General features: G+C 41.8%; 1 protein-coding gene across 1 annotated transcript; it reads right to left on the bottom strand.

Annotated features, from left to right (window-relative positions):
- Nucleotides 1–4,166: 4,166 nt before the first annotated feature.
- Nucleotides 4,167–5,852, bottom strand: LOC116354460 (putative nuclease HARBI1). Its single transcript, XM_031794926.1, has 4 exons — nucleotides 5,420–5,852; nucleotides 5,235–5,350; nucleotides 5,027–5,138; nucleotides 4,167–4,932 (listed from the first exon to the last, which is right to left on the bottom strand). Exons 1-4 carry the CDS (start codon nucleotides 5,850–5,852, stop codon nucleotides 4,562–4,564), a joined length of 1,032 nt encoding a protein of 343 aa, XP_031650786.1. The 3' UTR covers nucleotides 4,167–4,561.
- Between the last annotated feature and the right edge of the window lie 19,767 nt (nucleotides 5,853–25,619).

The raw sequence follows: 25,619 nt of genomic DNA, 5'->3' as shown, positions 1-25,619 counted from the left end.
CCACTGTATAGCATCTGGGTCCTGTAAAAGAAATTAGATTTTTTGATTTTGATGAGGACTCCTCACCATTGTAGAGTAAATAGTACTTTCACAGTCTTAACATGATACCTCATGCCTTCTGGAATCCAGAGAGATGGTCTCCTCCTCATCGTCTCCATCATGTGCTGTTGCTGCTGCACTGGGGCCTTCACCCTATCACATTTAATCGGATTCATATTGAAGCTAGTAGACAAGACATGCCAGGCCTACAGTATGCCTTTGATGGAGTACTCACTGGATCAGCATCGTCTGGTGCTTGTGCTGGTGGCTCTAACAGGAACACAGTGCTGCCAGACACTGCAAGGCAATAGGTAAACCAAAGTCAGACAGTCCAAATTGATTCAATATGAATGTGGTTGTATCCCATGTAGAGATGGAAGGACATACCTTGAATGAAGCGGGTGGCATCTTGGGAGGAACCTATGCTCGTCTCTTTCCCCCCAGGGATCCCCTCTAAGACGGGCCTGCCTTTATTTAGCTCCAAGGCCATGTCCTCTGCTGGGGTAAGGTCAGCCTTTGGTGACCCACCACCCGTGCCTTGTCTGTGGGTATTCTTTTTCACTGCTAAAACAGTACAGACAATGTGTGAGCAGGCACCTTCTGGGTACAATATATGCTTGTGCTTTGTTAAATATTAGTCAGGGACCATACCATTCTGCAGAATGTTCTTGTATTTGATTTTGACCTGCTGCCATGTCCGTTTTGGCCCGTTCATGTTTAATCTACACACACACACACACACACACACACACACACTTAATGGAGTCACACTGCAAAAAATTACTTGGTATTTTTGTCTTGTTTTCAGTAAAAATATCAAAAAATTTATCATAGCTTTATACAGTGTGATGGAGTTACTTTACACAATTTCACTCATATCTGCAGTGCATTTCAATAAAAAATTTAACCGTTTCATAATTACAGTACAACTGCATTTTTGGAGATGTGAATTAAATATTTGAATTGTAATTGTGATGTTTCAGCGGAGCGGTGAGTGTGTAATTGTGCACTACTTACGCATTCAGGCGGTCTGCAATACTTTGCCACGCTTTTTCTCTTTGCTTTATCACTGTGGCGGTGTTGCCTTTCTTCTTAATTATATCTTTTACCTCCTCGTATGCCTCCATGAGGATTTGTGCTTCCGACGGGGAAAAGTACGCGGCTATAGTTGCCATGGTAAATCAGTTAATCTGTGATCTGTGGCGGGGTCTATTTGAGTGAGCCGTGAGCGCGCACCTATCCAGGATTGGTTTCACCTGGCTTAATGAATCCGTGTCTGCTCATCCTGGCTTGGTCTTTGTGCAACCAATTAAGCCTGGACGCACATGTTTTGGCTTCATTGAGCTCAGCTGAGTCATTTATCCCGGATGTCTTAATTCTACTTTTGTGCAACAGGCCCCTGGACTTTTCACATATTTGATCAAATATTTGTTCTTGTCATTCTGATTGTCTCCACCCCTTTCCAGGTGTGGCCCATCTTCCCCATCATCCCCTGTGTATTTATTCCTGTGTTCTCTGTTGCCAGTTCGTCTTGTCTGTCAAGTCAACCAGCAGTTTTGTGTCTCAGCTCCTGCTTTTCCCAGTCTTTCTTATTCTCGCCCTCCTGGTTTTGACCCTTGCCTGTCCTGACTCTGAGCCTGCCTGCCGTCCAGTACCGTTGCCCCACCTCTGGTTTACTGACCCCTGCCTGCCTTGACCTGTCTATTGCCTGCCCCTGTTGGATTATTAAACAATTGTTAATTCGACGTTGTTTCCATCTGGGTCTCAACTTCATACCTGATAGTTAGAAATGTCAACTTAGATTTTGTTGGGCTTAATAGGTACAATTACCCTAGCCTGTCAATTATGATGATTTAGTAACATGTTTATTAGCAGACAATTACCTTGCCAAATTATGCCTACATCGAGGCTACTCTTCTGCTAAAATAAAGTTATTGAAGACCAACTGTTTATTACCACATTGTAAATGAAAGTGATTTGGAATGCAGCAACATGTGGAAGACCATTTTTTTTTTATATGTTATAAAACAAAGCACTTTGTTACGGTTTTCTTCTATATCCTCCTCTGACGAAGAGGTAGAACAAGGATCGGACCAAAACGCAGCGTTTTGATTGAGATTCATAGTTAATGAAACAAAGAAACACGAACTTACACGAACACTACAAAAACAATAAACGAAACCGAAACAGCCTATCTGGTGCAAACTAACCGAGAGTACACATAAGACACTAAGGACAATCACCCACGACAAACTCAAAGAATATGGCTGCCTAAATATGGTTCCCAATCAGAGACAACGATAAGCACCTGCCTCTGATTGAGACCCACTCCAGACAGCCATAGACTTTGCTAGACAACCCACTAAGCTACAATCCCAATACCACCACCAAAACCCCAAAACAAACACACCACAATTACAAAAAACCCATGCCACACCCTGGCCTAACCAAATACATAAAGATAAACACAAAATACTTTGACGAGGGCGTGACACACTTTGCATACGTTTCTTTGGTTAAGATAACGACTTCCAAATAATAAGAAATGACTCTCCCTACCACATCAGACATTGTTTCTACAATGAAGTACAACATGCCACAGTAGACATACTGGCCTTGTAGTCCTGTAAGAAAATATGAAGGTTCACTATTCAATGAACATGAGCATAAATGTTTTAATGATTTAAGTTGATTAAAACACAAACTACAGTCGTGCATATTATTGAGGGATATCAGGGATAGAAGCCGAGATGTGGACAAAATGCAAACAAATGAGGGACAATAAGATGACTATTGGGTGACTACTCATGCACTTTAGGATGGGGGCATTGTCATATTGTTGATTCCATTTTTTGGTCCTCCACCTGTCCCTTTTAATACATTAGAGAGGGAGATTTGAAATAGTCTTCAGATAGTTTTTAGAAAGACAAGTTCAACTAATTAACAAGAATAACATGACAGCAAAATGTGAATAATAATTCAGTTCAGATAATTAATTTAAAGTTGTGTGGTGTTATGGTCTTATGCACAGCTTCTTATCCAGAGGGCCAGTGTGGGTGCAGGGTTGTGTTCTAGCCAAGGAATAACACACCTGATTCAACTTATGTCTTGGTTGAAGTCTATGATTAGTTGATTTGTTTAATCAGGTGTGTACTGGTTGGTAAGAACAAAAGTCCACATTGATCTCTGTGGATATGATTGGACACACCCTTGTTATGAGTGTTATTTTTATAATGAATAGTAATGATACGTTTATTTTAATAACTTTAGGGGAGATAATATAATTTTACATAAGAAATATCAGTTTAAGGTTTGAACATTTGGAAGTTAATTTAAACTGATTATTCAAGAGGTGGACTTATTTGGAACACCCATGGGCTTAAAGGGTACATTCAGTACCCATTAAGCCCAGTCTGGGGCCTGTTGCACAAAACTAGGATAAGGGATTAAGCCAGGATATCTTGGTGATCCTGGCTCAATTGATCCGTAATCCGGTTGCACTAAAGGTGGATAGGGGGCAGGAGGATATGTTATGGTATAAATTACCATGGAGATTTATTCTGTGGAGCTAGCCTGCTCCAGACCAGGCTAAATTCCAGGATCTATTTAATCTCATCCCTAATGTCAGTCAGCAGTCACCACAAATGGAAACCAATAGTTGTTTCACTGCTCACTATACATTGTTATCACATATAACGAGACCCACTTATTATTTAAACGTTTGTGATCATTAATTTCAATGATTTTGGATAAAAAATGATTTTTAGATGTTGCTATCATTAGATAATTTACAGTTTCCCATAGACTATAAGGCTATATATAAAATATTAGGGCCACAGAGGTGAAAAAAACACAAGTCATAATATTGTAACCAGTTGTTTTAGAGGACAGTTGTTAAAATGACAGATGTGGGGCATTTCGTGAAATTGTACTTCAGTATGGTTTCATAAACAAAGACATGCTGATGTGCCAGAATATTAAGTATCACATTGTCATAAGTATCAAAACTGTAAAAACAATGTAGCTTTTCTGCAGAAAGAACCAGCCTCATAAATTTATGACTTTATCCTTTTTCTTCAGTGTGGCCCTAGTACTCTGTCATATAAACAAATACACATTCCATATGAATATAAAAACACAATGTGTAACATTATGTTCCTTTATTGAATAAGGACAAAACAAAGCAGGTAAACCATCAGCTCCTTTCGAAACTGAAGTCACAGTGACTCTACAAGATGGAAAGCACAGAATCGAAGCATATTATACAAAATGATACATACACATTCAAAGGTCTGTATATAACACACCCTGCATGTCTGCACACTAAAATAAATGCAGGACAAATCCATACACATCAACTGAACAGACAAATGAATGGATGCAGTAGCCTCCCTGCAGCCTTGTATTACACACAGTATACCACACAAACAGCATAAGAGGCCAAATTCGTCAAAAAACGAACCCCAAAAAAACCAAATTCCTCTGCCACCGCAGGACATATTTAACCAAAATTGAAAGCACACTAACTAAAATAATTCAACACATATTGGTCCCTCAGCAGCCGACCACTGTCGTCATCAGGGAAGATTGCCGGATTGTCCCAGTCCATGGCTGGTGGCACTCTGGGGGCCCTCTCCTTCCTCAGGCAGGCCACATTGTGGAGGACAGCACAAGCCACAGTAATATAACATGCCCTAACAGGGCTGACCCTTAATTTGTGAAGGCAGTGAAAGCGTGCCTTCAGGAGGCCAAAGGTCATTTCAACTCTGGCCCTGGTCCTGGCATGGGCATGGTTGTAGGCCTGCTGTGCTTCCTGGGGGTCTGTGAAAGGTGTCAGGAGAAAAGGCTGGCAGCCATACCCCCTGTCTCCCAGCAACACACCAGAGAATTCACCTGTCAACACAAAATCTCATCATTACTACCTCATAAACACAGTGATATTCTTGACACAGCCATGATGGTTATAAATAGGGGTTGTGTGGCTTACCTTGTGATAGGCACTGATAGATTTCAGAGGCCCGAAAGATTCTGGAGTCATGGACTGAGCCAGGCCATTTTGCCACAACATTGCTGATCACACAGTCAGCATTGCAGACCATCTGAAATCATAAGATGAGGAATATTACACCAATCAATGCACATCACTGGCAATGCAGAGTGTTCGTCAATGGACAATATCAAAAAGTTATGTTCACCTGAACATTAATGCTGTGAAAGGATTTCCTATTCACAAAATCGGCCTCATGGGCACCTGAGGGGGCTTTTATCCTTATGTGTGTGCAGTCCACTGCACCAATGACATTGGGGAAACCTGTCACACAAAGTAATGAGTATCCTACTATGTGTTAACAGTTGTCCTGTAATTTGTAGATCCTCTTACCTGCAATCCTATAGAACTCCTCTTTGATGTCACAGAGTCTTCTGTGGCCAGGGAAGGAGATGAAGACATCTGCTAATGCTTTGATAGCCAGACACACACTCCTTATTGTGCGGCAAATTGTGGCCTTGTTCAGCTGTTCTGCATCCCCCACTGAGTACAGGAAGGCTCCACTAGCAAAAAAGCGCAAGGCCACACAAACCATTTGCTCCACACTCAGTGCATGGCTCCGTGCAGTGCGGTGCTTAATCCTGGGACCCAGTAGTCTGCATAGATACCTGATGCCATCTGCAGAAAACCTGTATCTTTCATATAGATGGTCATCAGGGAAGGCCAGTGGGTCCAACCGGTCCCTGAAGACCCTTTCTCGCCTGAAGGCTCTCCTCAGCACAAGTGCTTCTTCATCCAGCACATCTCGCACAAATGGGCATGCCATTGTCAGAGCAGAAAGGAACACACAATTTTGGGCCTTCATATAGGCTAGTGGCCACACCTGGTGCTGGGGGGGTGGGCAAAAGAGGGCGATGCCTTATAACGATGACTTGGTTGTACTGATTGCTGGGAAAATAAAATAAAAACTTAGAAAGATGCCACCGTCCTGTGTGCTCACAATAAGAGCTCATATGTCATGGCTCTCTTGACTTTACGAGAATATACCTAATTTTTATTTTGAGCTGTGTCATCTTCTTGGAGCTGGGGGAGGAAAGAAAAATAATGATTAATACATTTGTGTTACAGTTAGCATACAGTGTACATTGAAGGCATATCTCACCTCCCTCTCAAGTTTTTTTTTATTTCAAGGTCCAGTTTCCTAATTGTCCTCTTTTTTATTTCGAACTCCAGTGCAAGATTTTCCATCTTTTTCTTCTTGTACTGAATGTCTATGTCTGCCAGTTCTATTTGGCGCCGGAGGTGGTTGCCATACAACTTTCTGATAGCTTGTGAGCTCTGTGAACACAATACAATTAGCGCAGCTGGAATTTGGCAGGATGTGGTGTCCTTTTATTAATACGCACTATGTTGCCAGGCTGGTTTTCCCACTGTATAGCATCTGGGTCCTGTAAAAGAAATTAGATTTTTTGATTTTGATGAGGACTCCTCACCATTGTAGAGTAAATAGTACTTTCACAGTCTTAACATGATACCTCATGCCTTCTGGAATCCAGAGAGATGGTCTCCTCCTCATCGTCTCCATCATGTGCTGTTGCTGCTGCACTGGGGCCTTCACCCTATCACATTTAATCGGATTCATATTGAAGCTAGTAGACAAGACATGCCAGGCCTACAGTATGCCTTTGATGGAGTACTCACTGGATCAGCATCGTCTGGTGCTTGTGCTGGTGGCTCTAACAGGAACACAGTGCTGCCAGACACTGCAAGGCAATAGGTAAACCAAAGTCAGACAGTCCAAATTGATTCAATATGAATGTGGTTGTATCCCATGTAGAGATGGAAGGACATACCTTGAATGAAGCGGGTGGCATCTTGGGAGGAACCTATGCTCGTCTCTTTCCCCCCAGGGATCCCCTCTAAGACGGGCCTGCCTTTATTTAGCTCCAAGGCCATGTCCTCTGCTGGGGTAAGGTCAGCCTTTGGTGACCCACCACCCGTGCCTTGTCTGTGGGTATTCTTTTTCACTGCTAAAACAGTACAGACAATGTGTGAGCAGGCACCTTCTGGGTACAATATATGCTTGTGCTTTGTTAAATATTAGTCAGGGACCATACCATTCTGCAGAATGTTCTTGTATTTGATTTTGACCTGCTGCCATGTCCGTTTTGGCCCGTTCATGTTTAATCTACACACACACACACACACACACACACACACACACACACTTAATGGAGTCACACTGCAAAAAATTACTTGGTATTTTTGTCTTGTTTTCAGTAAAAATATCAAAAAATTTATCATAGCTTTATACAGTGTGATGGAGTTACTTTACACAATTTCACTCATATCTGCAGTGCATTTCAATAAAAAATTTAACCGTTTCATAATTACAGTACAACTGCATTTTTGGAGATGTGAATTAAATATTTGAATTGTAATTGTGATGTTTCAGCGGAGCGGTGAGTGTGTAATTGTGCACTACTTACGCATTCAGGCGGTCTGCAATACTTTGCCACGCTTTTTCTCTTTGCTTTATCACTGTGGCGGTGTTGCCTTTCTTCTTAATTATATCTTTTACCTCCTCGTATGCCTCCATGAGGATTTGTGCTTCCGACGGGGAAAAGTACGCGGCTATAGTTGCCATGGTAAATCAGTTAATCTGTGATCTGTGGCGGGGTCTATTTGAGTGAGCCGTGAGCGCGCACCTATCCAGGATTGGTTTCACCTGGCTTAATGAATCCGTGTCTGCTCATCCTGGCTTGGTCTTTGTGCAACCAATTAAGCCTGGACGCACATGTTTTGGCTTCATTGAGCTCAGCTGAGTCATTTATCCCGGATGTCTTAATTCTACTTTTGTGCAACAGGCCCCTGGACTTTTCACATATTTGATCAAATATTTGTTCTTGTCATTCTGATTGTCTCCACCCCTTTCCAGGTGTGGCCCATCTTCCCCATCATCCCCTGTGTATTTATTCCTGTGTTCTCTGTTGCCAGTTCGTCTTGTCTGTCAAGTCAACCAGCAGTTTTGTGTCTCAGCTCCTGCTTTTCCCAGTCTTTCTTATTCTCGCCCTCCTGGTTTTGACCCTTGCCTGTCCTGACTCTGAGCCTGCCTGCCGTCCAGTACCGTTGCCCCACCTCTGGTTTACTGACCCCTGCCTGCCTTGACCTGTCTATTGCCTGCCCCTGTTGGATTATTAAACAATTGTTAATTCGACGTTGTTTCCATCTGGGTCTCAACTTCATACCTGATAGTTAGAAATGTCAACTTAGATTTTGTTGGGCTTAATAGGTACAATTACCCTAGCCTGTCAATTATGATGATTTAGTAACATGTTTATTAGCAGACAATTACCTTGCCAAATTATGCCTACATCGAGGCTACTCTTCTGCTAAAATAAAGTTATTGAAGACCAACTGTTTATTACCACATTGTAAATGAAAGTGATTTGGAATGCAGCAACATGTGGAAGACCATTTTTTTTTTATATGTTATAAAACAAAGCACTTTGTTACGGTTTTCTTCTATATCCTCCTCTGACGAAGAGGTAGAACAAGGATCGGACCAAAACGCAGCGTGTTGATTGAGATTCATAGTTAATGAAACAAAGAAACACGAACTTACACGAACACTACAAAAACAATAAACGAAACCGAAACAGCCTATCTGGTGCAAACTAACCGAGAGTACACATAAGACACTAAGGACAATCACCCACGACAAACTCAAAGAATATGGCTGCCTAAATATGGTTCCCAATCAGAGACAACGATAAGCACCTGCCTCTGATTGAGACCCACTCCAGACAGCCATAGACTTTGCTAGACAACCCACTAAGCTACAATCCCAATACCACCACCAAAACCCCAAAACAAACACACCACAATTACAAAAAACCCATGCCACACCCTGGCCTAACCAAATACATAAAGATAAACACAAAATACTTTGACGAGGGCGTGACACACTTTGCATACGTTTCTTTGGTTAAGATAACGACTTCCAAATAATAAGAAATGACTCTCCCTACCACATCAGACATTGTTTCTACAATGAAGTACAACATGCCACAGTAGACATACTGGCCTTGTAGTCCTGTAAGAAAATATGAAGGTTCACTATTGAGTGTTATCGCATTGTTCTACAAATAAATGGATAATCTCCGCTCTCAACACAACATAGAAAATGTTACTTTTCAATACCAGCCTAACCACGAAAACCTTTTTTTGCAACTTTAAATAACTTAATTAGAATAAATTATAATTTGATTCAAAATTCAACACAATCACAATTGAATGTCAAATGTGTAGCCTACAGTTCAAGAATGTTTACTTTTCCCCTCTTGATAAGAAATGACCATGTTTTATTAGTACAGGTACAATTTTAGGCCCTTCACTCAAATGTGCTCTTTGTCACCTGGGGCCAAATGGCCCAAAACACAAGTCTATTTTAAGGGCTAGTCAGCCCTCCCCTTGTTTAGGACAAAATGTATGTTTTGCAGACATGACTGTAATATACTATAGAATTCACTGTAGTGTTTTTGTTGACTTTACTGTAGTGTTTTTGCATACACGACTAGTTACAATAGTTTTCACTATAAAGTTTTGCCGGACCTGACTAGTAATACTGTAATATTCCCTGTAGTGTTTTTGCAGACATAACTATTATTTACTGTAGTATATTGTAGTAACACCTGCCATCTAGGGTTGAGTTGAGTTTATTTGTATTTTTACAGGGACACTGCACATTAATCAATGTTTCAGTAAAAGTGCAGGTTTTAGCCAGCCAGCTAATTTTCAACCTCAGTCTCTGGGCAGGTCATTAAAAACAATTACAATAACAATACAGACAAACAATGAGCAGTGAGCACATGCCGAGCAGCATAGAACAAGCAACACGTAGCACGCAGACAGAGCAACAGCACAAAAAGCAACAGTTTTTCCACACCTCACAAGCTACAGACAACATGGAAAGCGGCAATACACAGCTAGGGATTATGTTCACAAGTTTGATTGGCCTTTAGCCATGTATTCATGTTTTTTGTGAAGGTGCAATGTGTGTTCCAGACATGGGAAGCTCTCACAGAGAAAGAAGATTAGGAAAAGCAAAGGGAACTATGCAGTCACCTCTCATGGCAGACCTTGTGGATCTGCTGCCATGGGTTTGGGTTTTCTATTTAACAAAAGTACTAAGTGGAGGGGGAGCTAGGCCATTTAGGATCTTGAATACAAGACATGCATCGATGTATTGCATAAGATTTTCCCAACTCAGGAACTCATGCTTTCTGAGGATGTAACAGTGAGGATGGCTATTGGGCTTCCTATCAATCACTTTGAGAGCCTGTTTGTAGACAGACTGAATAAGGGTTTAATGTTGTACAGCAAGCTTGGGCCCAACTAATCAAGCAGTATGTTAATTGGGGGAGTATCATAGATTTGAAGTACAGTTTTGCTACCTCTGTAATCAAACAATTTCGTGTGAATTTGGTTATTTGAGTTACCCTTTTCACCTGCTTGTTAAAAGAGAGGTTGGAATCAAGTATGATGCCAAGGTACTGCAAATCGGATACCAGCTGGAGCTTCTCCCCTGACACATAGACATCTGGCTCAGTGGCATCAGTTGCCCTCTTTGTGAAGAACATGCAGACTGTTTTTTTCACATTGAGATGCCAACATGAGTCTCTGAGCCACTTTGTAACCTGGACCACTACAGTAGTGAGTTCTTGTGCAGCCTGTTGTTTGCTCTTTGCTTGCACATATATCACTTTATCATCTGCATACAATTGAACTTCAGACCCAGTACAGACAGAAGGCAGATCATTAATGTACAGGCTGAACAGGAGAGGCCCCAGTATTGACCTTTGGGACACGCCCACATCATAGCTGAGAGTGATTAAATCACTCTGACACACTGGGTTCTACCTTCGAGGTATGATTTCATCCATCTCAAGGCATCAGAGTCCAGCCCAAACACATCTTTGGCTTTATAGTTCTATAGTGAGCTAATCACCTTGTTCACCTCTGACTCAGAAACCTCCCTTATGATGAAGACAGGTTGAGTGTCATTCACTAGCACTGAGCCCAACAAACCAGTGGAGGGGTTCTGTGTCAGTACCTTGACAGAGTCCGCAAAGTAGGAATCGACTGCATCCTGTGTTATACTGTCTCTTTTTGCAGTGTTACTATGATCTTTCCCTGTAACTTTTTTAGATTCTCCCTTTGCTTCACCAATTATATTGATAAAAATGTTTGCCTTGGCCTGTTTGATTTCTTTCATCACCTTATTTCTCAGCATGGTAAACGTACATCTGTCATGTTCTAATTTGTATTTTAGGGCTGTTTTTAGAGGATGGTCTCATTCTTTCATCAGTATCCAGATTTCTCCATTTAGCTATGGAGGAGTGCTCTTTTGGCCAGGTTTGGATTTGATTTTCTTGAGGAAGGCATTTATTGTAGTCTGGATTGTGTATAGAAGATCCTGACTATCAGCTTCCACATCTGTGTAGGACAAGAGATCATTCCAGTTAATTCCCTTAATTGCGTTTCCAAAATAATTTAATTCACTGTTAGGTATTCTGAGCTGATCAGGCTTTCTAACAGTAGAGGTTAAACCTGTTCTTGGAAAGCTTTCTGGCTGTATGTGTCAGATTATGATCAGACAGCCCAGTAACCATATTGAATGATTTATTCACACTGGTTTATTACGGAACACCAAATCAATCTGTGTTTTAGAACAACAAGTCAACCTGGTCGGCCCTTTAACTAGCTGTGTAAGTGTAACAGTAGAACTTTTAATCCGTCCCCTCGCCCCTACTCGGGCACGAACTAGGGACCCTCTGCACACATCAACAACAGTCACCCACGAAGCATCGTTACCCATCGCTCCACAAAAGCCGCAGCCCTTGCAGAGCAAGGGGAACCACTACTTCAAGGTCTCAAAGCGAGTGACGTCACCAATTGAAATGCTATTCACGCGCACCACCACTAACTAGCTAGCCATTTCACATCCGTTACATAAGGTCAAAGGTATTAATTAGTGCTCCCCATTTGAGGGGTTTCTTACAAGACTTGTCTTCATATTTAGTGTTAAAATCTCCCATTAAGATGACCTCTTTCCCAAAATCACATTCCCTAAGCATGTTATTAAACTGATCAAAAAGCACACTTTTGGTGGAAGGTGGCCTGTACATTCCGATAAGGGTAAAAGACATTTGGGGAGACAGTGTAAAGTTCAGGCCAATACATTCTAGTTCATTATCACATGACCAATCAATTTGTTTACATCGGATATGTTCTTTAATGTAAATCATCAGACCCCCTCCTCTTCCTTCAATCCTGTCTCTCCTGAAAACATTGTAGCCAGGCACAATCAAATCAGCATATAGAGAGTTTTTATGGAGCCATGTCTCTGAGAGGCAGAGGAAGTGAAGGTTGGAGTCTGTGAGAAGATGTTGAATTGTATCACTTTTTTGGAATGGCACTGCGAATGTTTAAGTGCCCCCCTAGTAGTCTCTTGGGTTTAGCTCGCGGGTCCCAGATTACTCGAGAGTTATTGACATATTGAAAAAAGTTACATTTTCCGTGTTTAGGCCGTTTTGATTTAGGGGCAGTTCAGTAGTGCAATTAACTATCACTTCCGCTTGCACTGGATGCGGGGAACTAAGTAAAAACATGCGTGGGTATCGCGTATAGCGACTTGGATATGTTTGGAGTGCTAAATGTAATCTTGGACCCGGATGACTCGAGAGAAATCATGGGACCATAGCGCTCACCCACTTCCGCGGTGATTAGAGGACGCGGCCATCCACTGCTTTCAACTCCGGTGAGTATCGCTTACTCAGTGGTGTTCGGCCCAGGGTTGAGTTGCACATCCCCGGAGAGTAGTGAGTTTCCAATATATGTTGGACTTGTGCTTGTTACTCATAAGCGATTCAGTCGAATAGGGAGCGAGGTAGACTTGGCCATTATGCAGAACATTAATGCAACAGATAACACCTTAGCAAAAATAGATCATTTTATATTACAATTGTAACATCTAAACGTTACAGGTTCTAGGCCCAATATAGGGAAACAGTACAGAGATATAAATAACAAGCAAAGTTTATTATACCTTAATTAACACGAGTACACCAAAATTAGTTACTTTTGGTCCTGTAGTGTATGTGGACACTGCACATGTGGATCTTAGGCTTGTGTGCGGCTGCTAGGCCATGGAAACCCATTTCATGAAGCACGCAACAAACAATTGTTGTGCTGACATTGCTTCCAGAGGCAGTTTGGAACTCTGTAGTGTGCGTTGCAAATCAATTTTTACGCGCTTCAGCACCTGGCAGTCCCGTTTCTGTGAGATTGTGTGGCCTGCCACTTTGCGGCTTAGCTGTTGTTGCTCCGAGACGTTTCCAATCCACAATAACAGCACTTACGGTTGACCGGCTCTAGAAGGGCAGAAATTTGACAAAACTGACTCGGTGGAAAGGTTGCATCCTATAACGGTGTCACGGTGAAAGTCGCTGAGCTCTTCTGTGTCTTCCACTAGATGGCTTTCTGAAATGGTGCTTTAAGCGATTCTGCTTGCCGAGTTCACAAGACGATCAAAAACAGTGATAAACAATACTATACTTCTGATGGTAGAGAGAGAAAAAAAAACCATCAATATTTTAGACATACCAAATGACTACTTAAAGACAGTCACCTCATTGAAGGGTGCTGCCAATAAACTGCCTGGACCTCAAACCAGCAAAGCCTCTCCAAACAAACCAACTGAAAACAAAAGGACATTATTGCAGTGGCTTTACATAATGAGCACCTTGAATATTGTAAAAAAAATATATTAAAAAAAATATATATATATTTTTTTAACTCGCTGATGGTCAAATGAGTTTGTGATCAATGCTGTCTTGAAGAAATGTAAAGGGTGGGGTCAATTATTCTGAATGGCATACCATTCTTGTCTGATGCTACCGTAGCCTGATGAGCCCGACATGAAATACATATGAGCCCAACATTAGACAGTTAATGAGCCCAAGCCCAGAAAATCCCAAGTCATTGTGCCCCGTTATCCAATAAACATATGATATAGGCTACTGCACATTACACACGACAGGAAACCATAAAAGCCCGTAGGTCTAGCTAGCTATATGCTCTCTTGGGTAAATGAATGAAACTAGCTCCAGTAGGCTAATCTTTTTTATGTGAACTGTATTACTGTACTGTATTATATGGACTGGATTTTAGCACATTGTTCAAAACATGATAAAGCAGGGAGAGAACATGCAATTCTGGTGCAACCCATGCGGCCTACAATGTTATAGGCTAGTGAACTGGATTTTAATTTTGAAATATAATAGGGTCTATTTGTATAATTTAGTAGGCTGACGCATATATCTTTCATAATATTTCCTGTAATGCTATTAGCCTTCCTCTTTCTCTCTTGTTGCTTCATTCATTACTCACTTTCAACAGTTAAGTTAAATAAGTTCCGTTGTCTTCATCCTTGTAATGACATCCTTTTAATAATATCAACTAGAGTTAAATGTAGAAGGCTTTCCCTTCTCTTCAAGAAGATTGAATGGTTATGGGTCTGAATAAATAACTGCTTATAGCCTACCGCCATCGCGAGTTCGCTCTTCTTTCAAACTACCCGTGAGTTTTATTGGCTGGTGTATTTAACATTCAGCAAACAAGAGCTTGTGTCCCTCTTCGAATTGTGGAGGGAAATTATGTCCAGCAAGTTATTCTAGTAAATCTTGTCCTGCATGGGACTCCAAGAGCGAAGGAGCGTTTTTGAAGGAGAGAGGCAAGCGGAGCGCAGGTGCACGCATATTGCTCAAGATAACCTAACTTTTAGCTTATCCATAACAAGCTTCTATCATTAATTAGCTACATATAAGGCTAATACTACATTGAATTAATTACCTGAAAAAGTTGGCTAGGACATCTATCTATCTAACAACATATTTCAATACATTGGCTGAGCGAGGAAGGATATAATTCAGTATAATAGAACTATTTGGCACCTTAAGAAAAATGCTAGCAAATTAGCATTCTATTTTGTCACAATTTTAATGGAGGATGGAGAGAGACTGGAAAGCCAGATGGAGATGGGCTGATTAGACGTGCATTCAGTCTTTACACCTATTGCTGTACCAAATGCAGGCCCACCCCTTCAAATTAGTGGGTTCAGCTATTTCAGCCACACCTGTTGCTGACGGGTGTAAAAAAATCGAGCACACCAGCCATGTTGCTCCTAGACGTTTCTGCTTCACAATAACAGTACAACGGCTCAGCCGAAATTGGTAGGCCACACAAGCTCACAGAATGAGATCAGAGTTCTGAAGTGCGTAGCATGTAAAAATCATCTGTCCTTGGTTGCAACACTCGTCACTGAGTTCCAAACTGCCTCTGGCAGCAACGTCAGCACCAGAACTGTTTGTCAGGAACTAAATGAAATAAGTTTAGATGGCCGAGCAGCTGCACATAAGCGTAAGATCACCATGAGCAATGCCAAGTGTCGGCTGGAGTGGTGTAAAGTTTGCCACCATTGAACTCAGTGGAAACTTGTTCTTTGGAGTGATAAATCACAATTCACCATCTGATGGTTCGACGGACGAATCTGGGTTTGGCGGATGCCAGGAGAATGCTACCTGCCCGAATGCCCAGTGCCAACTGTATAGTTTGGTGGAGGAGGAATAATTGTCTGGAGCTGTTTTTCATGCTTAGTTGCAGTGAAGGAAAATCTTAACGCTACAACATACATTGACATTCTAGACGATTCTGTGCTTCCAACTTTGTGTTTGGGGAAGGCCCTTTCCTGTTTCATCATGACAATGCCCCTGTGCACAAAGCGATGGTCCATGATACAGAAATGGTGTGGAAGAACTTGACTGGCCTGCACAGATCCCTGACCTCAACTCCATCGAACACCTTTGGGATGAACTGGAACGCTGACGAGCCAGGTCTAATCGGTCAACATCATTGCCTGGCCTCACTAATGCTCTTGTGGCTGAATGGAAGCAAGTCCTCGCAGCAATGTTCCAACATCTAGTGGAAAGCCTTCCCAGAAGAGTGGAGGCTATTATAGCAGCAAAGGGGAGGACCAACTCTATATATTAATTCCCATGATTTTGGAATGAGATGTTTGAGGACTTTTGGCAATAAATCTCGGTAACCAGGTTCCCACCATTTAATTCTAGCCCAAACGGTTTGGACGCTGCAAACAGAAATACAAGCTAATTGATTGATAAAAGACACCTTGTACTAGAGAGATTTACATGGTTATTAAAACATCACGCCGGTGTAAGCCTACACGGAACACAGCCTTTATTTTTTGTGTTACTAAAATCCCCTATGGGAGAAATGAATGGTGGAAAACCGATTGAAACCATTTCCTTGTTTGACCGCTAGGTTTTATTGGTATTATCACTCCTACTGTGGTACTCATATACACACACACACACCTCTCCTCCCTCCCTTCCAACTCCTCCCAACCTGGAGTCAGGGGTAAATGTAAAATAGTACATCTAAATCCGTTACACTCCAATTAGTATAATATATTACCTTTTGAATGGTGTGTATTAATTTGTGAATGTCCATCATCCATTTCGTAAGAGATGTTATGAATTACAGTTCATATGATGTTACGAATAGCATATTGTGAATAGCATGTTACGAATAGCATATTGTGAATAGCATGTTACGAATAGCATATTGTGAATAGCATGTTACGAATAGCATATTGTGAATAGCATGTTACGAATAGCATATTGTGAATAGCATGTTACGAATAGCATATTGTACAAATGTCAGTTCACAAAATATGTTAGAAATTTGCAAAACGTATGATATGTTATGGATTTTAATTTGTTGTGGCTAACGTTAACTAGTCAAGGGGTTAGAGTTAGGGGTTAAGATTAGGCGTAAGGTTAAAGTAGGCTAACTTGCAAAGTAGCTGGTAAGTAGTTGCAAAGTTGCTAATTGGGTTGGTAAACGTTCACGTAATATGCTAACCCATCCAGCCCGACAAACCACCCTACTTTCATATTTGACTTAAGTAACCTTCTGTCTTATGTAACCACACCAAATGTAACATATCATAGTAATTTAATTGTCCCTGAATTATGTTTACTATGTTACGTATAGTCTAGGAGACCCAGGCTGCTCTTCCCTCCCTCTATCCCTCCCTGATGGGCCAACAGAGTAGTTGTCATGCTGTCATTCAGTCTGTGACCTGTTGTAACAATGCGTTACCTGATTCTATTCATTCTGGTCTGCTCTGGAACTCTCCTGTCTATTACGCTCATAGACTACTACCAACACCAAAGGTACGTTTGTATTTTTTATTTTTTTAAATCTTCATTTAACTAGGCAAGTCGGTTAACATTCTTATTTACAAAGACGGCCTACTCCGGCCAAACCCTCCCCTAACCCTGAGGATGCTGGGCCAATTGTGCGCCGCCCAATGGGACCCCCGATTTTGGCCGGTTGTGATACAGCCCGGGATCAAAACTGGGACTGGAGTGACTCCTCTAGCACTGCCTTAGACCGCTGCGCCACTCAGGATCCCAAAATGCCGTGTGTGTAATGGAGAAATTTTAAGAGGGATTTATACTGAACAAAAATAAATGCACAACAATTTCCAAGATTTTACAGATTTAAAGTTCATATAAGAAAATCAGTCAATGGAAACAAATTCATTAGGCCCTAATCAATGGATTTGACATGACTGGGAATACAGATATGCATCTGTTGGTCACAGATGCCCCAAAAAAAGGTAGAGGCGTGGATCAGAAAGCCAGCCAGTATCTGGTGAAACCACCATTTCCCTCATGCAGTGCCACAAGTCTCTTTCACATAGACTTGATTAGGCTGTTGATTGTGGCCTGTGGAATGTTGTCCCACTCATCTACAAACATGCTTAATGGGTGACATGTCTGGTGAGTATGCAGTCCACGGAAGAAATGGGACATTTTTAGCGTCCAGAAATGGTGTACAAATCTTGCGACATGAGGCCTTATAATGCTGCAACATGAGGTGATGTCGGTGGATGAATGGCATGACAATGGGCTTCAGGATCTCATCACGGTATCTCTGTGCATTCAAAGTGCCATCGATAAAATGTATTTGTATTCGTTGTCCGTAGCTTATGCCTGCCTATACCATAACCCCACTGCCACCATGATGTACTCTGTTCACAACATTGACATCAGCAAACCGCTTGCCCACACGACGCCATACACGTGGTTTGCAGTTGTGAGGCCGGTTGGACGTACTGCCAAATTCTCTAAAATTACGTTGGAGGCGGCTTATGGTAGAGAAATTAACATTTGATTATCCGGAAACAGCTCTGGTAGACATTCCTGCAGTCAGCGTGCCAATTGCTTTCTCCCTCAACTTAACATAAATGGCATTGTGTTGTGTGATAAAACTTCATATTTTAGAGTGGCTTTTTCTTGTCCCCAGCACAAGGTGCACCTGTGTAATGATCATGCTGTTTAATCAGCTTCTTGATATGCCACACCTGTCGGTGGATGGATTATCTTGGCAAAGGAGAAATGCTCACAAACAGGAATGTAAACATTTGTGCACAAAATTGGAGAGAAATAAGCTTTTTGTGTGCATGGAACATTTCTGGGATCTTTTATTTCAGCTTCTTGAAACATGTTGCATGTATAATTTTGTTCCATTTAGTGATCAACACAATGTTTAGCATATTTGGACTTTCTGTAATACACATCATTTCCAATGTTCTGTTTGTGACACTCAGGGTGCGTGTTCATGGTCACTAGATTTGAAGCTGAATGTTATGAATTATTCTCGTATCTGTTGATAATGCTTGACGCCAGACTGGATGTAAAAGGACCGAGGATGCAATCCACTATTCACTATTTTGTTGTATTGATAACAACGTTCTGTGAACACTGTGATTCTGTTGCAGCTGATAAAAGTCACTATCTTTTCATTTGGGTTTCACACAAGCCTCCCGGGGCTGGTGTTTACAGAGTATTTGGTGCTGTCTAATTAGGATATGATGGGCCTGCCTCCAAGATGCCAGTTAGAAAAAAAATTCTGCTTCTGGCTGCATCACACCTGGCCATGATTGGGAGTCCCATAGGGCGGCGCACAATTGGCCCAGTGTCGTCCAGGTTTGGCTGGGGTAGGCCGTCATAGTAAATTAGAATTTGCTCTTAACTGATTTGCCTAGTTAAATAAAGGTTACATTTAAAATGTTGTGCTGGTGGTCTCTCCCTGTTGCGACTTGTAATAAACCAGATAGATCTTTGATTGACTTCACCAATGTATGCTCTCCTCCCACTGGGCAGAGAAGTCAGTTCAACATCTAGTTTTGATTTACATTTGGATGAGTTGTCAACTAACGTGAATTCAATGTGAAATCAACAAAACAAATCACCATACCATTGGATTTAGGTTAAAAGTTGGGTGAAAAAAAGACACTTCCCTGATGTTGATGACTTTTTGCAAATCTGTTTTCCACATTGATTCAGTGTCATCACATTGCATTTTTGTTGAAATTACGTGCAAACAACATTGATTCAACCAGTTTTTGCCCAGTGAGCTTTATGTTGACCTGGAAATTAATGTGTGTGTGTGTGTGTGTACTTTATTTATTCCAGAGGGGAAGTTTGACAAACTAACAATTTGTTTGTGTGGTACCCTGCGAAACATTTTGTATTTTACATGATTCAAAAGTAATGGTCTGTTGCCCATGTTGTGCATGGTTGCTGTTCATACAAGGACCTGTACACTGCTAGACATGATCGCCTTGTCGACCTGGTTCTATTGTCAACAAAGCAGCAAGGCAGAATTATTAACCCAAGTTTTCAAATTATACTGGCTGGTGTTTACAGAGTATTTGGTGCTGTCTAATTAGGATATGATGGGCCTGCCTCCAAGATGCCAGTTAGAAAAAAAATTCTGCTTCTGGCTGCATCACACCTGGCCATGATTGGGAGTCCCATAGGGCGGCGCACAATTGGCCCAGTGTCGTCCAGGTTTGGCTGGGGTAGGCCGTCATAGTAAATTAGAATTTGCTCTTAACTGATTTGCCTAGTTAAATAAAGGTTACATTTAAAATGTTGTGCTGGTGGTCTCTCCCTGTTGCGACTTGTAATAAACCAGATAGATCTTTGATTGACTTCACCAATGTATGCTCTCCTCCCACTGGGCAGAGAAGTCAGTTCAACATCTAGTTTTGATTTACATTTGGATGAGTTGTCAACTAACATGAATTCAATGTGAAATCAACAAAACAAATCACCATACCATTGGATTTAGGTTAAAAGTTGGGTGAAAAAAAGACACTTCCCTGATGTTGATGACTTTTTGCAAATCTGTTTTCCACATTGATTCAGTGTCATCACATTGCATTTTTGTTGAAATTACGTGCAAACAACATTGATTCAACCAGTTTTTGCCCAGTGAGCTTTATGTTGACCTGGAAATTAATGTGTGTGTGTGTGTGTGTGTACTTTATTTATTCCAGAGGGGAAGTTTGACAAACTAACAATTTGTTTGTGTGGTACCCTGCGAAACATTTTGTATTTTACATGATTCAAAAGTAATGGTCTGTTGCCCATGTTGTGCATGGTTGCTGTTCATACAAGGACCTGTACACTGCTAGACATGATCGCCTTGTCGACCTGGTTCTATTGTCAACAAAGCAGCAAGGCAGAATTATTAACCCAAGTTTTCAAATTATACATCTTCCCAAAGAAACAACCGGTAAAGGGATCTGTGCATTTGAACAACTGCATAAATACACCAATTTCACCCTTGCATGTAAAAACAGAACCACAACTGCTGCACATGCTTTCACTGTTTTTGATTAGCCTACCAAAAGTGATATTTTTAGAATGAGCAGTGAGCAGCCAGGTCCGAAGTGCATGGCGACACAAACACAGGGAAAATGCAAACAAGCGACAACTGAACACAAATGATCTAACTAAGGGATAGCTACCTAGCATTATGTCACAAGCATGATGAGCTCGCCGTGATGTTTTTGTCCTACCAGATCCGTGAGAATGTCCTAACAATTGTATCCCTCTGTACTTTTGACTGTCAGTGGATGTTCAGGTCCCAGGGTACTAATGACTTAATGATGATGTATTTACAAGTTCATTGCAATTTCCTCTTTAGCGCCATCTGTTCAGTACCTGATAAAGCAGACCCAGAAGACCTGGGCGTTCATTTCAACACCACCCAGGAAGGTCCATTTTATTTTGTGCTGTGAAAATATGGTGAAATGCTGCAATCTCATTGCTGCAGTCACCCCCTATAGCAAGCAATGTAATAGCTGGCTATGCAATCCAAGCACTGAGGGACAGGCCAAACACCTGGAGCCGCTGATGGCAGAGCAGTAGGTAACTGAACAGCTTGTTTTGAAGAATCGATTTTGGAAACCGTAAAATGAATACAAATTAACCACACTTCTATGGACATTTTAACCATAATCCTTGAATTATATATTTTGTAGACCAAATGTTTTTTTTAATTGCTCGGGGGAATCCCTGTCAAAACCGGATGCAGTTTTATTGCCATCATTGTCCAATTCATAAATGTTGCCTGCTTTTTGCCAATTGTTAAACTGAAATGACATTTACATAAGTATTCAAACCCTTTACTTAGTACTTTGTTGAAGCACCTTTGGCAGCGATTACAGCCTCCAGTCTTGGGTATGACACTAGAAGCTTGGTACACCTGTATTTTGGGGAGTTTCTCCCATTCCTCTCAAGCTCTGTCAGGTTGGATGGGGAGTGTTGCTGCACAGCTATTTAAGTCTCTCCAGAGATGTTAGATTGGGTACAAGTCTGGGCTCTGGCTGGGCCACTCAAGAACATTCAGAGACTTGTCCTGAAGCCACTCCTGCATTGTCTTAGCTGTGTGCTTAGGGTTGTTGTCCTGTTGGAAGGTGAACCTTCACCCCAGTCGGTGGTCCTGAGTATTTTGGAGCAGGTTTTCATCAAGGACCTCTCTGTACTTTGCTCTGTTCATGTTTCCCTCAATCCTGACTAGTCTCCCAGTCCCTGCCTCTGAAAAACATCCCCACAGCATGATGCTGCCACCACCATGCTTCACCTTAGGGATGGCGCCAGGTTTTTTCCAGACGTGACACTTGGCATTCAGGCCAAAGAGTTCAATTTTGGTTTCATCAGACCAGAGAATCCTGTTTCTCATGGTCTTTAGTTGCCTTTTGGCAAACTCCAAGCGGGCTGTCATGTCCCTTTTTACTGAGAAGTGGCTTCCGTCTGGCCACTCTACCACAACCTGATTGGTGGAGTACTGCAGAGATGGAAGAACCTTCCAGAAGGACAACCATCTCCACAGAGGAACTCTAGAACTCTGTCAGAGTGACCATGGGTTCTTGGTCACTTCCCTGACCAAGGCCCTTCTCCCCTGATTGCTCAGTTTGGCTGTGCGGTCAGCTCTAGGAAGAAAAACTTCCATATAAGAATGATGGAGGCCACTGCTGTGGAAATGTTTGGTTAACCCTTCCCCAGATCTGTGCCTTGACACAATCCTGTCTCGGCGGTCTAAGGACAATTCCTTCGACCTCATTGCTTGGTTTTTGCTCTGACAGGCACTGTCAACTGTGGGACCTTTTTATATAGGCAGGTGTGTGCTTTTCCAAATCATGTCCAATCAAGTTGTAGAAACATCTCAAGGATGATCAATGGAAACAGGATGCACCTGAGCTCAATTCCAAGTCTCATAGCAAAGGGTCTGAATACTGATGTAAATAAGCTATTACTGTTTTTTTTTCATCTTTAATAAATTAGCAAAGAATGTCAACCTGTTTTCGCTTTGTCATTGTGCAGTATTGTGTGTAGATTGCGGAGATTATTTATGTTAAATGTTATACTACTTTTTGGATTTCCTTCTTGTATGGTTTTAATTAATTTATCAAATTATTTATACACTCCCTTGTGAGTGTCACTTCAGACCCTGGTTCGATTCCAGGCTATATTGTGATTGGGAGTCCCATTGGCCTGCGCACAATTGGCCGAGCATCGTTAGGGTTTGGCCGGGGTAGGCCGTCATTGTAAATAAGAATTTGTTCTTAACTGACTTGCCTAGTTAAACAAAGGTTAAATAAAATAATGAGTGCATCCATTGGTATGTATGTGCATATATACAGACACACACATGTATATATACAGTTGAAGTCGGAAGTTTACATAAGTTAGCCAAATACATTTCAAATCAGTTTCTCACAAATCCTGACATTTAATCCTAGTAAAACTTCCCTGTCTTAGGTCAGTTAGGGTCACCACTTTATTTTAAGAATGTGAAATCACATTAGAATAATTGTTGAGTGATTTTATTTCAGCTTTTATGTATTTATTCACATTCCCAGTGGGTCAGAAGTTTACATACACTCAATTAGTATTTGGTAGCATTGCCTTTTAAATGGTTTAACTTGGGTCAAACGTTTCGGGTAGCCTTCCACAAGCTTCCCACAATAAGTTGGGTGAATTTTGGCCCATTCCTCCTGACAGAGCTGGTGTAACTGAGTCAGGTTTGTAGGCCTCCTTGTTCGCACACGCTTTTTCAGTTCTGCCCACAAATGTTCTATAGGATTGAGGTCAGGGCTTTGATGGCCACTCCAATACCTTGACTTTGTTGTCCTTAAGCCAGTTTGCCACAATTTTGGAAGTATGCTTGGGGTCATTGTTAATTTGGAAGACCCATGGAGGAATGGGCCAAAATACCAGCAACATGTGTGAAAACCTTGTGAAGACTTACAGAAAACATTTGACCTCTGTCATTGCCAACAAAGTATATAACAAAGTATTGAGAAACTTTTGTTATTGACCAAATACTTATTTTCCACCATAATTTGCAATTAAATTCAGTGTACCTATGATGAAAATTACAGGCCTGTCTCATCTTTTTAAGTGGGAGAACATGCACAATTGGTGGCTGACTAAATACTTTTTTGCCACACTGTATATACTGTACTCAATACCATTTACTGCATCTTGCCTATGCCGTTCTGTACCATCACTCATTCATATATCTTTATGTACATATTCTTTATCCCTTTACACTTGTGTGTATAAGGTAATAGTTTTGGAATTGTTAGGTTAGATTGCTCGTTGGTTATTACTGCATTGTCGGAACTAGAAGCACAAGCATTTCGCTACACTCGCATTAACATCTGCTAACCATGTGTATGTGACAAATACATTTGATTTTGATTTGGCCCAGACAGCTGGATGGGGTGTTTACGGACATATTCAATCACTCTCTAACAAGTGTGTGGTCACCACATGCTTCAAGATGGCTACCATTGTTCCTGTACCCAAGAAGGCAAAGCTAACTGAACTAACTTCTGTCATAATGAAGTGCTTTGAGAGACTAGTCAAGGATCATATCACCTTCACCTTACCAGCCACCCTAGACCCACTTCAGTTTGCATTCCACCCCAACAGGTCCACAGACGACACAATCGCCATCACACTGCACACTGCCCTATCCCATCTGGACAAAAGGAATACCTATGTAAGAATGCTGTTTATTGACTACAACTCAGCATTCAACACCATAGTACCCTCCAAGCTCATCCTCAAGCTGGAAGCCCTGGGTCTCAACCCCACCCTGTGCAATTGGGTCCTGGACTTTCTGACGGGCCTCCCCCAGTTATTGAAGGTAGGAAACATCTCCACTTCGCTGACCTTCAACACTGGGGCCCCACAGGGGTGTGTGATCAGCCCCGTCCTATACTCACTGTTCACCTTCGACTGTGTGGCCGTGCACGCCTCCAACTCAATCATCAAGTTTGCAGACGACACAACAGTAATGGGCTTGATTACCAACAACGACGAGACAGCCTACAGGGAGGAGGTGAGGGCACTCGGAGTGTGGTGTCAGGAAAACAACCTCTCACTCAACGTCAACAAAACAGAGGAGATGATCGTGGACTTCAGGAAACAGCAGAGGGAGCAACCTCCTATCCACATCGAAGAGACAACAGCGGAGAAAGTGGAACGTTTTTTAAGTTCCTCGGTGTACACATCACAGACAAACTGAATGGTCCACTCACACAGACAGTGTGGTGAAGAAGGCGCAACAGCACCTCTTCAACCTCAGGAGGCTGAAGAAATTTGGCTTGTCACCCAAAACCCTGACAAACTTTTACAGATGCACAATTGAGAGCATCCTGCCGGGCTGTATCACAGCCTGGTACGGCAACTGCACTGCCCTCAACCGCAAGGCTCTCTAGAGGGTGGTGCGGTCTGCACAACGCATCACCGGGGACAAACTACCTGCCCTCCATGACACCTACAGCACCCGATTGTCACAGGATGGCCAAAAACATCAAGGACATCAACCACCCGAGCTACTGCCTATTCACACCGCTACCATCCAGAAGGCGAGGTCAGTACAGGGACCGAGAGACTGAAAAACAGCTCAAGGCCATCAGACTGCTAAACAGCAATCACTAACTCCGAGAGGCTGCTGCCTATATTGAGACCCAATCACTGGCCACTTTAATAAATGGATCACTAGTCACGTTATACAATGCCACTCTAAATAATGCCACTTTTAATAATGTTTACAGAGCTTACATTACTCA

The sequence above is a fragment of the Oncorhynchus kisutch genome, linkage group LG17, assembly GCF_002021735.2.
Source record: "Oncorhynchus kisutch isolate 150728-3 linkage group LG17, Okis_V2, whole genome shotgun sequence".
NCBI classification, from domain to species: domain Eukaryota; kingdom Metazoa; phylum Chordata; class Actinopteri; order Salmoniformes; family Salmonidae; genus Oncorhynchus; species Oncorhynchus kisutch.
Note: the sequence above shows the minus strand (reverse complement) of the source record. Positions and strands in the feature narration are given on the sequence as shown.